Source organism: Cottoperca gobio, chromosome 3 (assembly GCF_900634415.1).
Source record: "Cottoperca gobio chromosome 3, fCotGob3.1, whole genome shotgun sequence".
Taxonomy (NCBI): domain Eukaryota; kingdom Metazoa; phylum Chordata; class Actinopteri; order Perciformes; family Bovichtidae; genus Cottoperca; species Cottoperca gobio.
Genome location: NC_041357.1, coordinates 18,799,165 through 18,817,223, shown reverse-complemented (window position 1 = coordinate 18,817,223; position 18,059 = coordinate 18,799,165). Strand labels below are relative to the sequence as shown.

General features: G+C 40.9%; 1 protein-coding gene across 1 annotated transcript in view; it reads right to left on the bottom strand.

The window, feature by feature from the left end:
• The window catches only part of tub (TUB bipartite transcription factor), a 44,818-nt gene extending 27,511 nt beyond the window's left edge, over positions 1–17,307 (bottom strand). Inside the window, exon 1 of the mRNA XM_029462249.1 lies at positions 17,097–17,307. Within this exon, the coding sequence (XP_029318109.1) occupies positions 17,097–17,152 (56 nt within the window). The 5' untranslated portion in view covers positions 17,153–17,307. The remainder of the gene's footprint in view (positions 1–17,096) is intronic.
• Positions 17,308–18,059: the final 752 nt, after the last annotated feature.

The window sequence follows — 18,059 nt, the reverse complement described above, 5'->3', positions numbered from 1 at the left end:
TTTGTGTGCATGTTTGCATGTGTTTGTTCCAGCTGTTAATTAGGACACCTTTTACGATTATTTTTCTTTTAAAGACATGAGGGGAGAACATTGTTTTATTGATGCACTGTATTCTGCACTGTATGCACTCATATCGTTCTTCAGAAGGACCTTGACAGGCAAACAATATGAGACATCTTGGCAAAACATAATTGTACAGAGTGGGGATAGGGAGTGCTTTTAAATGAATATATAACTAATGATCGTTTCAGTCATATTGCTGGTCGCCAAACTGTTCCTAAAAATGTCCCAGTGACTGCTCAGCACCTGTTTAAGTCTTTAAGAAGGCCAGCTGCTCTCGCCACGTTTAACAGAGCAAAGTAATCCTCCAACTATCTATTAATCACATAGCAATATGGTTTATGCACCCACCAGTCCATCAGTATTATTATCATCAGCATTAAACTGAGAGGCAGCCCAGTGTGAGTTAAGACACCTTTCAAACCGCATGCTAAACCAGGGTTATTGGAAGTTAATCAAAATTGCTAATTATAAAAGTGACCATTTTATTTTAGTACATTTCAAGCAAATTCACTGCTTTTTTTCTTTAGATAAAAATAAATAATAATAAAATAAAAATGACCTGCATGTAATAAACTTTGCATGCAAGAAACATATACATATGTTATATAAATATATATGAATGTATATATATATATATATATATATATATATATATATATATATATATACACACCAATATATATATATACACATTTATATACAAATATATATATATACACAAAAAGAAAAAAATATATATAATATATATTGGATTATTTCACAATTTCATGGTAATATATATTTTGTGTGTACTTTATATGATGTTTTACTGTATAATGTATTATTTATTTATTTAAAACGGTTGGGGTGTCCATAATCAACACATCTTCTCCTTCTCACTATTAACTATGTTAAATAATAATAATAATAATAATAATAATAATAATAATAATAATAATAATAATAATAATAATAATAATAATAAACACCTAAATAAATCAACATCATTAATCAATATTAAATATAGAGAAGCAGAAACCACTAAAATGAGACCCAGCAAAAGAACAGTATGACATGACCATGTGATAAAAGGACAGAGGGAGATAAAACTGCATGTGTTCACACTCACAGCCTGCTCATTGATGGTGAATTCATAATTACGCTCTAGACACACACAGACACACACAAACTTGATGCCACTTCTCAATTTTACGCCATGATGTTTCACCATAGCAACCAGCTCCAGAGGCATATCCCACACACATCCACTACTGGTACAGAGCTAGTGAGGAGAGGATGGAGATAAATAAAAGATTAGCAAGAGGGAACGGAATAAACATAATTTATATTTATGAGCCTTTTAAGAAACAGTGTTTACAAAATCCTTTCAAATCCAATAGAAAGTAAAAAACCCATGAATTGAAAAAATGGTCAAATCCACAGTAAAAAAAAGATTAAAGACATTTTTGCCGAGCCAGTAAAAACTCATTTTAAGGAGTTATTTGAGGGCTAGGATCCAAATCTCCTGCAGGCCCTGAGAGCACCTTTACGTTTCAACTGAGATTTTAAAAACATTTCACTGCATAAATTGAGACGATGTATTTCCTCAAAGGAGATAAAATAAAAATCTGTCATGTATAATGTATAGTTCTCAACCGGTACCGACTTATCTTCAACCACTGGAACCTAAAAAACAGCTGTAACACCTGAAATATGTTTATTCTGCTTTTCTCTCTTCAACAATTTCTCAACCTGTGTCAGATCTGATTCCAACTAAGCTGTTTAAAGAAGATTTATCCCTAATTAAGATTTTGTTAATACATATGATCAACCGGTCTTTATTATCTGGCTATGTACCATAATCTTTTAAAGTAGCTGTAATAAAACTGTCTTGATCCAGAGGATTTAGTCAACTAACTTTATCTCTAAGATCCTTGAGAAAGCCGTGAATTTTTACATAACAATAGTATATTTGAGGTTTTTCAATCTGGATTTAGAATGCATAATAGCATTCTGAGATGTGAGCGATCTCAGTTTGTATGTGTTAACGATGAATCCTCCATGACAGCCAAAGTTAGTCATGGAGTCACGCAAGGTTTTGTACTTGGACCAATTCTATTCACATTATATATGCTTCCTTTAGGCAATATTATAAGGAACCACTTCATAAACATTTATTGTTATGCGGATGATACCCAATTATATCTATCGCTCAAGCCTGATAAAACCAATAAATAAGCTAAACTTTACACATGCCTTAAGGACATAAAAACTTGGATGTTCTGCAACTTTTTAAAGTAGAAACACAGACAAACTGAATTTATTGTACTTGGCCCCTAAAGCCCCTGACACGCATTTGCTAATTAGTTATTCTGGATGGCATTAATAATTAATGGTAAGGAATCTCTGCATTATCTTTGATCAGGATATGTCCTCCCATATGAAATATATTTCAAGGACTGTCTTTCATTTGCATAGCATTGAAAAAATAAGGCACATCCTGTCTCAAAGCGATGCAGATAAACTAGTCCATGCATTTGTTACTTCAAGGCTGGATTACTGGTACTCCTTATTATCAGATTGTTTTTAAAAAATCCCTTAAGACTCTTCAGTTGATCCAAAATGCTGCGGCACGTGTATTGACAAGAACTAGGACACAAGATCATATTACTCCTGTATTAGCTGCTCTGCACTGGCTCCCAGTAAAATTCAGAATATAATTTAAAATCCGTCTCCTGACCTACAAAGCCATAACTGGTCAGGCTCCAGTTTATCTTAAAGATCTCATAGTACCCTATGACCCAATTAGAGTATTGTGTTCCAAGAATGCAGGGTTACTTGTGGTTCCTAGAGTCTCCAACAGTGCAATGGGAGACAGCCTTCAGCTATCAAGATCCTCTACTGTGGAACCAGCTCCCAGTTTGTGTTTGGGAGGCAGATACCCTCTCCACATTTAAGAGCAGGCTAAAGACTTTCCTATTTGATAAAGCTTATAGTTAGGGCTGGCTATGGCTTGCCTTGAGCCAAGCCCCTCATTATACTGCTATGGGCTTAGACTGCCGGGTCCCCCTTTATTGTGAGATTTCTTTTGGGGAGATTTAACTTGCTGTGCAAGGGTCTAAGGACAGAGGGTGTTGTATAGTGTACAGTCTGTAAAGCCCCCTGAGATAAATGTATAATTTGTTATATTGGGCTATATAAATAAATTCAATTTGATTTAATTTGATTAATTGATTTTGTGACATACTAAATCATAGTCCAAGGGTAATGCAGGCTAAAAGAGGAATATCCCATTATCGCGGCAGATTAGAGAATACAATGGAATGATAAAGGACAATGATATATAGGGAACAAGAAGGGAAAAGAAAAGAGTGAGATGAGTTAATCAATAGCACATGGAATAAATTAGGAAATCCGAAGTGCCTAGGTATAATTTAATCACTGTCAAACCTCTCTGGTCTCTCCTCATATTTGTCCCTATTTAAATCACATTTCAAAATCTGCTCATTTCTGTATTTACACAAATGTAGTACTATTATTACAGTAATGCTTTTGAATGCACTTAAGTTAAGTTAAGTGGCCAAATATAAATAGCCATTAGGGGCCTAAATGCTGGCCAGCATCAAATTAAAAGATGATAATACATATACTTGTAGAATAATGTTTTCTTTTTAAGTTTACATCAAAAGTAAAAGATGACAGAATGCATATTTGGTTTTTAAGCACCTGAACAAGCTGAAAACACAACATTAACATATCCAGTAAACATGGAGCAACATTAGGACAAATGTAAGTTCAATATTAACGACACCTTTAGCTCTATTTGGTCTCCACCAACTCCTGAGGGAAATATTTCTCTATAGCTTGCAGCAAAATGATCCATGATGTTCAGCAGCTAGTCTCTAACCTTTCACTGAAAATAACTGTAGCTGGGAACAGCATGAATGAGAGCAGTGAGAGTGAGTCCAAACAGAACAACTTTGTGGGCTCTAAAAGCAAAACAATTAGCAAAAAGATGCTATGAAACTACGAGTAGACTCTTTTACATTACAAATAGTTATAAGAATTCATTTCTGCACCTTTAATGCTTTGCGTTTAAAAGTACAATATGTTTGTCATGTACGCCCCTGGGCAGATGTGTGTATATGCATGAATATTTACGTATGTGTACTGTATATGTATCATGAATCAAAATGACTGTGTTTACATGTGTGTGTCAGACAGTTCCAGCATAAATGTATGAATTTCATCTTTACAGATACGCCTGTGACACTTCAAGTGCATCTGATACACATGAAGGTGAAATAATAGAAAATACATCCGCACAGACCGCAGGAGGCTACTGTGCGTACCGAAAATCCAGTTTTTAAATATAATAAATAAGACAATAAGACTTGCTCTCCGATTACACATCACACGGATTTATAATAAGAAATTAAATCTGGCCAGCTACGCTCATCTTGGTAAATGCCTGGGAAAGGCAAAGGGTCCTTGTTTACTCAAGGTACTACTCATATAAAAAGAGGTGCCATTCTTTAATATTTGCCATTACTTCTTCTTCATCACTTTTTTCCTACCCATCTATATGGCCGAATGGCACAGCTGGCTTGTCATGCAGCATCAGGCTCTTGGTCCAAAGGCACACCTGCTGCTGAAAGGGTTATTCAACACAAATCCACTTTGATGTGACGAAGAACCAACAACTCCTGATTTAACAAGACAGTAAAGGCATCAAAGTGAGGAGGCTACAAACGCAGCCACGCCACTCGTACAGTGATTGTGATTTATAGACGGAAGCGATGCTATTCCTTTGATGAAACTGAGGATTGGACAGAAAATCACAAAAGATTATCTTTAGTGATGGCATTTTACTTCATAAAGAAAAGCCTGGATTTTACTTCAGCCAATTCAGATTTGAAAATGAAGAACTTGAATATTATCCAAATCCAATATCATCCAAAACGCTGCAGCGAGGCTGCTGACTAGAACCAAGAGGAGAGACCACATCAGTCCAGTGTTAGCCGCTCTACACTGGCTTCCAGTAACTTTTAGAATTGACTTCAAGGTCCTCCTTCTTGTATACAAAGCCCTAAACGGAACCGCACCAAGTTACACTGCTACCTCTCTAATCAACTATGTGCCCCCAAGAACATTGCGATCATCCACTACTGGTTTATTAAATGTTCCCAGAAACATCCAAAAGAAAATCGGGGATGCAGCCTTTTGCAATTATGCACCAAAGCTATGGAACACTTTACCTGCAGACATTAGGGAGGCAAGCTCTCTCAGTATCTTTAAAAAGCAAGCTAAAAACATATCTTTTTACTTTAGCCTAGATCCGGCAGGAGGGTCATTAAGTACGGCACAGATATGGAAACGAGGCATGATTTCCAATGTTATTTTATACTATTTAATTCTGCTATTTATACTATTTCAATGCTACTTCACACTCATTTACATCAACACTGTGATTATTGTACTGTAAATGCTCTTATTCTGTCTAATCTTGTACTAATTGTTATGTTTTTGCTGTGAAGCACTTTGGGCTGCAATTCTTGTATGAAAGGTGCTATACAATTAAAGCTTATTATTATTATTATTATTATTATTATTATTATTATTATTATTATAATATTAGTGTATTGGTTTCCACTGACTGGCATTTAACAAATGTATTGATTTTGTATTGGCTTTTTTTCTTAGTGAAAATAAAAACGTCATTTGATTGACGTGAGTATGAGTTTATTGTGCGTAGACGTTTCTGTTTACATCAAAAAAACCTTGAGCTTAGAGACATTCACAATTCAAGGCTGCTTGTAAATAATGGCTGCCTAACAACATGAAACAAATACAATGTTTAGAGATTCAGTAAAAGGCACTTTTATTTCTTTTCAAGCTAGATATGCATTAATGAGAAATTGTTGAAGCCTTGGAAAAAAGTGTCCCACACAAACACCTCAACACTTCTACTCTACATCTCCAACACTCTGTCACACTTCAAAGATCATCCATTCAAACTCTTCACGAAAAAAATAATCATCAAGTGTCACTGGAGGATATTTAAGAGGCTCCATCCTGGATTGTGTAGCTGATTGTCTTTTGTCATCTGATCTAAAATGTATTACGGCTATAAAGCAAGAAAGAGAATAACAATGTTTTAACTAACTAATTTCTCTTCTTGGATTGATCAATATAAAACAACAGTTCACAGAGTATACTAATGTATGGAATCTGTGGTATAGGAAATATAGTTTGTAGTAAAAAAAAAATCAGAAATACTACGTTTTTTAATTTAAATAATGTAATCAATCACCCCTCTCTGGGAACCATCACCTTATCGTGGTGGAGAGGTGTGTGTGTCCCTATGAACCTGAGAGCTGTGTTGTCTGGAGCCTAGTGCTCCTGGTAGGGTCTCCCAAGGCAAATTGGTCTCAGGTGAGGGGCCAGACTAAGAATGGTTCAAAAACGACTTCATGAAAGAAAGGGAAAGGAAAGGAGAGACCCTGCCCGGAGGAAGCCCGGGGCCCCCGTCTGGAGCCAGGCCCAGAGGGAGGGCCCGACAGTGAGCGCCTGGTGGCCGGGTTTGCCACAGGAGCCCGGTCGGGCACAGCCCGAAGAAGCTACGTGGTGCCTCCCATCCATCCATCCTGTGGGCCCACCACTCATGGGAAAAACCGCTGGGGTCGGGTGCGCTGTCACATGGGTGGCAGTGATGGTCAGGGACCTCGACGGACCAGACCCGGGCAGCAGAGGCTGGCTCTGGGGACGTGGAACGTCACCTCTCTGTGGGGGAAGGAGCCGGAACTAGTGCGGGAGGTGGATCGCTACCAGTTGGATCTGGTGGGGCTTACCTCCACGCACAGTCTTGGCTCTGGAACCGTACTCCTGGATAGGGGTTGGACTCTATTCTTCTCCGGAGTTGCCCAAGGTGTGAGGCGTCGGGCCGGGGTGGGGATACTCACTAGCCCCCGGCTGAGCGCCGCTACGTTGGAGTTTATCCCGGTGGACGAGAGGGTCGCCTCCCTACGCCTTCGGGTTATGGGGGAGAAAACTCTGACTGTTGTTTGTGCCTATGCCCCAAACCGCAGTTCTGAGTATTCGGCCTTCTTGGAGACCCTGAATGGAGCCCTGCAGGGGGCTCCAGTAGGGGACTCCGTAGTCTTGCTGGGAGACTTCAACGCACACGTGGGAAACGATGGAGACACCTGGAGAGGCGTGATTGGGAGGAAGGGCCTCCCTGATCTAAACCCGAACGGTCGTTTGTTGTTGGACTTCTGTGCTAGCCATGGAATGGCCATAACAAACACCATGTTCGAACATAAGGATGCTCATAAGTGCACGTGGTACCAGAGCACCCTAGGCCAAAGGTCAATGATCGATTTCGTAATCGTATCATCTGACCTGAGGCCGCATGTTTTGGACACTCGGGTGAAGAGAGGGGCGGAGCTGTCGACTGATCACCATCTGGTGGTGAGTTGGATCAAGGGGTGGGGGAAGACTCTGGACAGACCTGGTAAACCCAAACGGGTAGTGCGGGTGAACTGGGAACGTCTAGAGGAAGTCCCTGTCCTGGGGATCTTTAACTCACACCTCCGGCGGAGCTTTTCAGCCATCCCTGTGGAGGTTGGGGGCATTGAACCTGAGTGGGCGATGTTCAAAACCTCTATTGCTGAAGCTGCGGTGATGAGCTGTGGTCTCAAGGTCTTAGGTGCCTCAAGGGGCGGTAACCCTCGAACACCGTGGTGGACCCCGGTGGTCAGGGAAGCCGTCCGACTGAAGAAGGAGTCCTTCCGGGTTATGTTATCCGGGAGGACTCCGGAAACAGTTGCAGGGTATCGAAGGACTAGAAGGGCGGCAGCTTCTGCCGTGTCAGAGGCAAAGCAGCGGGTGTGGGAGAAGTTCGGAGAAGCTATGGAGAAGGACTTTCGATCGGCACCAAGGTGCTTCTGGAAAACCATCCGGCACCTCAGGAGGGGGAAGCGAGGAACCATCCAAGCTGTGTACAGCAAGGGTGGGACCCTGCTGACTTCAACTGAGAAGGTTATCGGCCAGTGGAAGGAGCACTTTGAGGAACTCCTGAATCCGACTAACACGCCCTCTATGGTTGAGGCAGAGCTGGAAGCTGATGGGGGATCATCGTCAATTTCCCTGATGGAAGTCACTGAGGTAGTCAAACAACTCCACAGTGGCAAAGCCGCAGGGGTTGATGAGATCCGTCCAGAAATGCTGAAGGCTTTGGGTGTTGAGGGGCTGTCTTGGTTGACACGCCTCGTCAACATTGCGTGGAAGTCTGGGACAGTGCCTAGGGGTTGGCAGACCGGGGTGGTGGTTCCCCTATTTAAAAAGGGGGACCAGAGAGTGTGTGCCAACTACAGGGGTATCACACTTCTCAGCCTCCCTGGTAAAGTCTACTCCAAGGTACTGGAAAGGAGGGTTCGGCCGGTAGTCGAACCTCTGATTGAAGAGGAACAATGCGGATTCCGTCCTGGTCGTGGAACAACGGACCAACTCTTCACTCTCGCAAGGATCCTGGAGGGGGCCTGGGAGTACGCCCATCCGGCCTACATGTGTTGTGGATCTGGAGAAGGCGTATGACCGGGTCCCCCGGGTGATACTGTGGGAGGTGCTGCGGGAGTATGGGGTGAGGGGGTCACTTTTGAGGGCCATCCAATCCCTGTACGCCCAAAGCGAGAGTTGTGTGCAGGATACTCGGCAGTAAGTCGGACTCGTTTCCCGTGAATGTTGGCCTCCGCCAGGGCTGCGCTTTATCACCAATCCTGTTCGTGATTTTCATGGATAGGATATCGAGGCGTAGTCGTGGAGGAGAGGGGTTGCAGTTCGGTGACCTGAGGATCTCATCGCTGCTCTTTGCAGATGATGTGGTCCTTATGGCATCATCGGTCTGTGACCCTCAACAGTCACTGGATCGGTTCGCAGCCGAGTGTGAAGCGGTTGGGATGAGGAATCAGCACCTCCAAATCTGAGGCCATGGCTCTCAGCAGGAAACCGGTGGATTGCCTACTCCGGGTAGGGGATGAGCCATTACCCCAAGTGAAGGAGTTCAAGTACCTCGGGGTCTTGTTCGCGAGTGAGGGGACAATGGAGCGAGAGATTGGCCGGAGAATCGGAGCAGCGGGGGCGGTATTACAGTCACTTTACCGCACCGTTGTGACGAAAAGAGAGCTGAGCCAGAAGGCAAAGCTCTCAATCTACCGGTCGATCTTCGTTCCTACCCTCACTTATGGTCATGAAGGCTGGGTCATGACCGAAAGAACGAGATCACGGGTACAAGCGGCCGAAATGGGTTTTCTCAGACGGGTGGCTGGCGTCTCCCTTAGAGATAGGGTGAGAAGATCAGCCATCCGTGAGAGACTCGGAGTAGAGCCGCTGCTCCTTTACGTTGAAAGGAGCCAGTTGAGGTGGTTCGGGCATCTAGTAAGGATGCCACCTGGGCGCCTCCCTAGGGAGGTGTTCCAGGCACGTCCAGCTGGGAGGAGACCCCGGGGAAGACCCAGGACTCGGTGGAGATTATATCTCCTCTCTGGCCTGGGAACGCCTCAGGATCCCCCAGTCGGAGCTGGAGGATGTGGCCCGGAGAAGGGAAGAATGGGGTTCCTTACTGGAGCTGCTGCCCCCGCGACCCGATCCCGGATAAGCGGTAGACGATGGATGGATAATCAATCACCATCAAGAACTTATTGACACAGATGTATAGAGATTAACTTTACTGAGATGGTACAAGAAAATGTTTCGCTGAGATTTTGTTGTATTTTTATCACATAATAGCACATACAATGTTTTTAAATGTATTGTTAGTGGGTTTTGCTGTACATTTTTATTGATGGATGCACACACACAAACACACACACACACACACACACACACACACACACACACACACACACACACACACATTATCTGCTATACTCCGGCATCCTAAAATATCAATCAATACCTTCAAATCAAATAAGTGGAATTTAATAAGATAAGATAAAATATAAAATAATAAAAATATAAGATAAAATAATCTGCAGGGCATCCTTTTGGGTTTATTCTGTTGAAGTTATAACAAGTGCATCTATCTAAATAATCAATTTCAAATTTAAATGTACATGTAAATATTATATAAATACTGTAGATTATGATGCATATGGATGCCTGAATTGATACAGCTGTTTGACAGCCATATCTACTTTTGTTAAAAATCATGAATTTACCATATATTTCTGACAGAAGGTTTGCTTATATAGCGTTAAAGCTATGAGGGCTGTTGTATTTAAGTAATGTAATTATATTAGCTAACTGCTCCTTTACAAAGGAGATCTTAAAACAATTACATTTACATTTGTACATATTTTTTCTTTTAGAACAATTATAGGGACCTTGTCATCTAAACTTCTATAAAACACACGAGCATTAATCATATTAATAATTTCAGTGAATATATACAGTATTTAGTGGCGTTTAGAGTCTTTCAAAGCTCAAAGCCTGCCAGCATCGCCACCATAGCAACAAAGGGCCAAAGTATAGAGGGAGACGTCAGAGAGAAAGCTTCTCCACCTTTGCACCTGATGTCAGATCCTTCTTGTCAGCAACATTATAGGAGGTGCAGCTTTAAACCACAGCAGCAAGTCAGCTGGCTTCACTGTTTCCCCAGACTATGATAGTGTTTTCCTTTTTAACTGCCATGGCACCCTCACAAAGCTTTTAATTTGTTACCTTAAAGACGTAGCAGCATAGACGAATGCTTTGTTTGGTACCTGTGGTCACTACAGAAACAGGTGAACAGTGACTTAGCTATGAACTGCAATATAACAGCAGCACAGCTGACAAATAAGAAATGACAGGCCTCATCACCAGAAACAATGAGGAGGAGGAAACTGCATCTTTTGTCCAGGTTTGCAATGATGAAATGTTCCACAAGCATGGCATAACAACAACAACACGGCTAAATTATCTTGGTGTCGCAAGCTGTTAAATATAAAGATATAGTTGTTGTGGTTTTTTTCCAGTAAATTGTAACTGCTAAAGATGCTTCAATATCTCCATGTGGCATCACAGAGAGCTGGGATCCTCATTTTTAGGGTTTGTGGAGAGCTGTGCTCTCACAGCAGGCGCAGTGGATGTCACTTCAGAAACTCTCCTGCACTGAACTGCAGCATTCATGTAACTGTATCAAGGCTGTTTTTCCAGGCTTTCCATGTCTCTTCATAATGCTGTGCAACAGTTACCTCTGCAAACTAGCACAGGCGTGGCGCTAAAACAAAGTCATCAAACGTGTGTTGATAACATACCACACATTTCTGAAGACCGGGAGAAATCTGAAGAGACAGAGCCGGAATACTGCACTTTGAATATCAAATATCTGTATTCTCATTCATTCAAAGTTCACTTTAGGAGCCTGAATAATTCAAGGTTTGAAGATCTCAAGACAGTAAAGGGCAGAGGCTCTGTTTTTACTGAAAATGTCTGGAGGAGAAATCTTATTCTTATGCAGCAACTTGTGGATTATGAATTATGCAGCACCAGCTGAATAATAACTTACCTTGGTTGGTAAAACACACATCTAAAGCTAGGATGGGTAAGGTTGGAGAAACCAGCAAGTGTAAACTAGATTTTTTTAATTATCCAAGCAAACAAGAACCAAGTTTGCAACACTGACACCCCGTCCCTTCAGGCCTCCCTCCAAAGCCACTCAAAATTATCATTATGAATGTAAAAAATGAACATGGCTGTTGTTAGTACGCACATCTGTCAAGCTCGCCACTTGTGGAAGAAAATAAGTACATACGCAGAGTGCACGCAGGCAGGCAGACCATGAGGTAGACAGGTAGGTAGTCAGGTAGGTAGACAGGTAGGTAGTCAGGTAGGAAGACAGGTAGGTAGACAGGTAGGTAATCAGGTAGGAAGACAGGTAGGTAGTGAGGTAGGTAGTGAGGTAGGTAGACAGGTAGGTAGTCAGGTAGGTAGTCAGGTAGGTAGACAGGTAGGTAGTCAGGTAGGTAGACAGGTAGGTAGTCAGGTAGGTAGTGAGGTAGGTAGACAGGTAGGTAGACAGGTAGGTCGACAGGTAGTAAGGTAGGTAGACAGGTAGGTAGACAGGTAGGTAGACAGACAGGTAGGTAGTCAGGTAGGAAGACAGGTAGGTAGTGAGGTAGGTAGTGAGGTAGGTAGTGAGGTAGGTAGTACAGGTAGGTAGTCAGGTAGGTAGTCAGGTAGGTAGACAGGTAGGTAGTCAGGTAGGTAGACAGGTAGGTAATCAGGTAGGTAGCGAGGTAGGTAGACAGGTAGGTAGACAGGTAGGTCGACAGGTAGGTAGTAAGGTAGGTAGACAGGTAGGTAGACAGGTAGGTAGACAGACAGGTAGGTAGACAGACAGGTAGGTAGACAGACAAGTCGGTCATCCAATCATTTCCTTCGGACCGGATGAAGTGAATGGACGGATTTATTACAGTCGTGCAATATCCAGAGATACCAGATTATTTACTTGTTTTTGTCAAAGCATTTGATTTATTGATTGCTGTCGGGATATTAAGAGTATTATAACAAATAATAATTCCTTCTAAAACACACTACCCCCAGCTTTAGCACAAATTCGATCGAAAATCGATCCGTAAGTGTGTCTGTCAAATTGTGTGGTACCGACCAAACATCTCTACAAATTCTAATCAGACTATCATGACAACCACATTCAACTCTTTCTCTCCACGCTGCCTCTGGCCCACTTTCATCTATGACGTTTTTATTAACTTTTTATATTGGCTATTTATAATGGACATAACAGGCGTCTCGGATGGAGACCGATGAATTAATCTCAAACCTTTTATTTAGTTGGAAATTGCAAGGCATTTTTTATGACTCATTTTTACAGCCACCCACTCTTAAGTGATTAGTTTGTATGACTTGCTGTGTAGCTGACAACAAGTGTTAGAAATACACTTGTAGTGCAAATCTGGTACTTAGGACTGGTTACATTTTTAAACAGCATATGCATCTTTCTGCATATATTGCAAATGAATACAACATAGCAGTTCTAGAAAGTTATATTTATTATTCTGTAAGGTAATAGAGAGTGCATACACATAGATGCTCTTTTAGAACTGAATGTCAACACTAATTCACAATGCTTTATTGCAAGCTGAACAGACATGAGCACACCTTAGATCAACTTTATATAACATGAAAACACCTCACAACCATAATTCATTGAAACTTATTGCTGCATGTCTAAATTAAGTGTTTAATGTTTTATTGTCAGGAGGCAATTAAAGTCTCTTTAGTCAGCTGCACAGACTCAAAACGAGCACAGCTGAAATCACAGCCTGGATATTCTGCTGAGTCACACAGGTTAAACCCCCTGGGCTTCATATTCACCTGCAGCCCCCAACAGTGTCTTACGTCACTGTTTTCCAAAAGCCCCCAAACAGGCGTTTTTAGATTCTTCGCCTTTGGAGAGCTGATTAGTATATGGAGTGTGTATGGAGGACCAAAGCAGAATGACACAGATAGTGTGAAAAAGATGTTCTCTCACCTTTATGCTGATAAATTAGCCCGACGTGTCTGCTCTCAGCTGTCTATCAATACTAGCCTTCATCTTTTGTGTGAAACCAAAATTAGTGAGGAGATTGGCATCGAATCTAATATGAAAAAAACATTTAGAAATATGAAAAAAACAAAAGCTCAGCTGTGAAATTAAAATGGTGCATTTTTATTCCCTAGTAATTTAAAACAACACATCTGTTGCTTCGGCAGAGACTATTGCATTCACTAATGAATGGTTAGTTAATTAGAACTTTTTTAAACAACACAGTAATTGATTTCAGGAAGTCAGGTCTCTCTAAACTAATCATCAGGTCCTTTAAAGAAGGATGAGAAATGAAGGAGAAACTTACTATGCATAAGCTCAACTGCTTCCTTTTCTTTATCCTGTGCATTCTGTACTGAGCACTGGAGGCTCGGAATTGTATCTTGTTAGCTCACCTTTCCCCTCCATCTCCAGGATACAGTGTTTACTGAGCGGGTGCCAGGACACAGTTTGATTGTACATACTGAAGGTCCAAGAACGAACAGACACCATTAAAGCCTGAAAAACCATTACAATGCCTGCAAAAACACAGTAAGGCATGGATGTACTCAAAACTGTAGGAGAGTCTTGGTATGAGTAGGTCTTATTATGATAAGATGATTGATTTTGTTTACTTTACACACTGGTCAAGTTAAATTGAAAATACACATATTCAAAGCCACAGCTGCAGCTTACTTTCAAACATATGTCACACCTACACACATACACTTTTAATTTCCCTGTGGTCAACAGTTTTTAAAAAAGTTCAAGATGGTGCTTGTTTGTCACATTTAATCGGACCAAAAAGGGTAACGTTTCAAAATGTTAACTTCCGACTAATTCATCAGTGTTGGTTACATGCAACGCCGTTACACCATTTAATTACAAAATACATTTAATTGTAATCCGTTACAGTTACTGAGAAAAAATATGTTATTAAATTACAGTTAATAATAAAAAATGTAAAGATTACAAAGGGTTGCATCCAAATATATTATTTCCGGTGAAAAGTTTATATGTAGAACATAACATTCATTCATCTTTTTACCGCACAGGAATGCCTTCTTTTGGTATATTTCCTGAAAAAGCAGGTAAACAAGTAAGAAGACTTACAAGGAGCCGTCTCAAGGTCCAGACAGGCTCCATTCATCTGGCAGTATGCACTCCTGATTTGAAATGCTATTGAAACATTGTTTTTGATCGGTTCTCTTGTTTGCATTTGCACTGCCTCTCGTCAAACATATCGATGCACATTGCTCTAAGCAACCTGAGTCTGCCATGCCTGCGACCAGCCCACCACGCCGAGGCAGTTGTCCTCGGTCAAGAACATCTTTCAGTGCTGGAAATTCAACAATATTTTACTTATAAAATCAGAGAAGAGCTCTAACATTACTGTAAAGTGTAAAGCTTGTTTACCAGTGGGGGAAATGCTGTTGGGTTGCCAGTTGCCCAGTTATAAACATTTGTTAGAGGAGTAATACAAAAGATTATCAAATGTAATAAGTTACATTACTTGATGAAGTAATTAAAATAGTTACATTATTTTATTTTATTATTATTTGACAGGGTAACTAGTAATCTGTAACCTTTTGCATTTCTAAAGTAACATTCCTAACACTGACCATACTGTAGGTGTTGACAGCCTTTGATGGTGAGGAAGAATAGTTGTTATGGATGTTGCTTTGGGGCCCTGCAGGAGCAAATACAGGGAGAAAACAGGGAGAAAACAAAAAAACAACTACACCTAGATGTTGCAACTGCATTGTATTCAGAGTGGGTTTAAGTAAGCAATCATCATTATTCATTCAACAAGATAAAGGCGTGTACCAGCCGTGGTTTCACAATATATTGTTTCAGCATCGACATCGCAATGTGCACATAGTCAAATCGCAGGATGTGCAATGTCAAGTAAGGCAAATGAACTCAATTACATTATGCTACAACTTTTTTGCTTCTTGATAAAAAAAGGAACATTTTCCATGACTTCTATCTATTATCTATTTTTTTTTGCAATATCAGTTCTTCCAATATCATGCAGCCCGAGTACGGGCAGCCTAAATGTGCCCCCTGATGATAATGTCTTTGTGCCTGTAGGAAACTATCACGAAAACATCACAATTCACAGACACAGTTCTTGGTTGGTTGGATTGTTTGAGAGATTACATATGATATTGCTGTATTAGCAAACAACGCTCCTTTAATGCACAGACCCAGGCACCTCTTGCAGTCTAAAGCTGCTTGCACACAGTAAACATGATTTCAGAATGCTGTGCAACAGTCTCTTGGGATGTCCAAGCACAGATTCAGAATACCAATTATATTGTCAGAGCCAACAAATACGGTGTAGTCAGGGTAAAACCTCCTCTACTGATGGAATCTCAATGATACAGCCACAGTATTTCCACAACCATCCATTGTATTCCAAATTGTTGGCGGAGGAGAAATTGGTCAGCTAATCAGGAACTGTATGCTTTAATGCAGGGAGATATAACTGGTGGAGACACAGTATGTGTGCATTAATATGATTATGTGTATTGAATATACTTAGTCGTGTTCCATATTAGAGCGATTTTCCCTAGCCATGACGATTCAAACTGACTCACTCATTCACACTTCTGTTGATGACATCACACACACACACACGCAAGATGGACATTGTGTTGTTTTCTTTTACGATACTCATTCATGAAATGTGTGAGAAATCTACATGTTTTTATGATACTCTCTATGTTCATACTCCACATGCCTGTTTGAATGTGTACTAAAATGTGAAGTCTTGCTCACAGTCCTGCTGAGACGTAGCCTGCCAACTTTCTGACTCATAATGAGTCCAGCTCTATGATTGAAGCACTTTAGCCTGTATACACAGGTATCCTAACACTGTGCTATTGATTTCTAGTTTAGGCAGTAAATGAACATTGTCCCTTCTCAAGCACATATAACTTGTCATATATTGTCATAACTTGACATATGTCATCAATAGATAGATAGATAGATAGATAGATAGATAGATAGATAGATAGATAGATAGATAGATAGATAGATAGATAGATAGATAGATAGATAATGGTATTGAGTATTATGGATAGTATGTACTAAATGTACACACTAAAAATAGCATAAAGTAACATGAGTAATATAAACAATCCGTCCCTATGGGATTGTTTTGGTGATGGTGGGCTGCCTAGGACGGTGGGAGATTTGTCAATACCCATGGACATACAGTAAGGGTAGTGAAGCGAATAACTGTATTCCCGTAGGCTATATCTGCCAGCAGACACAGTATGATGCTTAGGCTACTTAATACACTCACAATGCATCTCTCATTTCCAAATCCGTTGCACCTGTCAAGTAATTGCGCATGAAGGGGGTTCCCACCAACCTTTAGCCTGCAATATCGCCCTAGTATGACAAAACAAACGAAACGCAAACTAGCTTTTTGGTTTTATACGTAGGCTACACTTGCCATTATGGGAAAAAGCTCGCTTACCTGTCATAACTCCACCTACTGTAAGACATGCTCCTGTTGCTGCTGACTCCCTCCATGTCTCCGGCGAACTGGACGGACTGGACTTGGTGGTGAGACGGCAAAATGAAAGCGTAAACGCTCCTATCTCCGTCTTCACTAACCCAAAGCAAACACGAACTAAAGGAATCGCCGTAAAGTGAAGGAGCAAGAGAGGCTGTTCAGACCCAGACGCTCTCCTATGGGCTATACCATCACAGAGAGGGGAGCGCGAGCTGTCAGCTCACTGTGCACGCGCGGATGCTGAGCCTATTTCACTCACGCGGACCCACAACGCTGATTCATTTTAACAAAATCCCGACTGTGTCCGACGTGTCAATAGTCTCGGACACTTCAGCCTGATTAAACATGGTTGAAACTGTGATTTGTTTATCTTGATTATTGGCATCTCATTTGCTGATCAGTATAAAAGGGCATATAGTAGCCTAACTGTGTAAATAGCCCACAAACACATTTATTATAAAATACTGAATGGAATGTTATGTGAGTACCCTCAAGAAGTATTTGACCGTGGATATAATTTAATGCAAATTAGAATAGGCCCGATTTTTATATTTTACACAGAATCTGGCTCACACACAGCATGACAGTTATTTGGATGTCTGTACTGTGATTTTGTGCAAACATGGAGATGCTTTAAAACATCTTAATATTAGGTGAACCAATCCAGAGAAGAGAGATGGAAATGAATGCAATGGGCAGGCAGTAATTCCTCTTGAGCTGCCATTTCAGTACCCTGTGAATCCCAGTGTCTAATATCTCTCATTTAAGCCAACAATTGAACAAAAAGGTCACATGAGCTGTAACAGCCCAGGCTGGATAACACCTCCATTTCACAAAGATATTTTTTCTTTCCATCGTCACTTTTTTTTGAAGGAGCAAACATCATGCTACTATGATTTGATAAAAACAATGGCATATTTACTT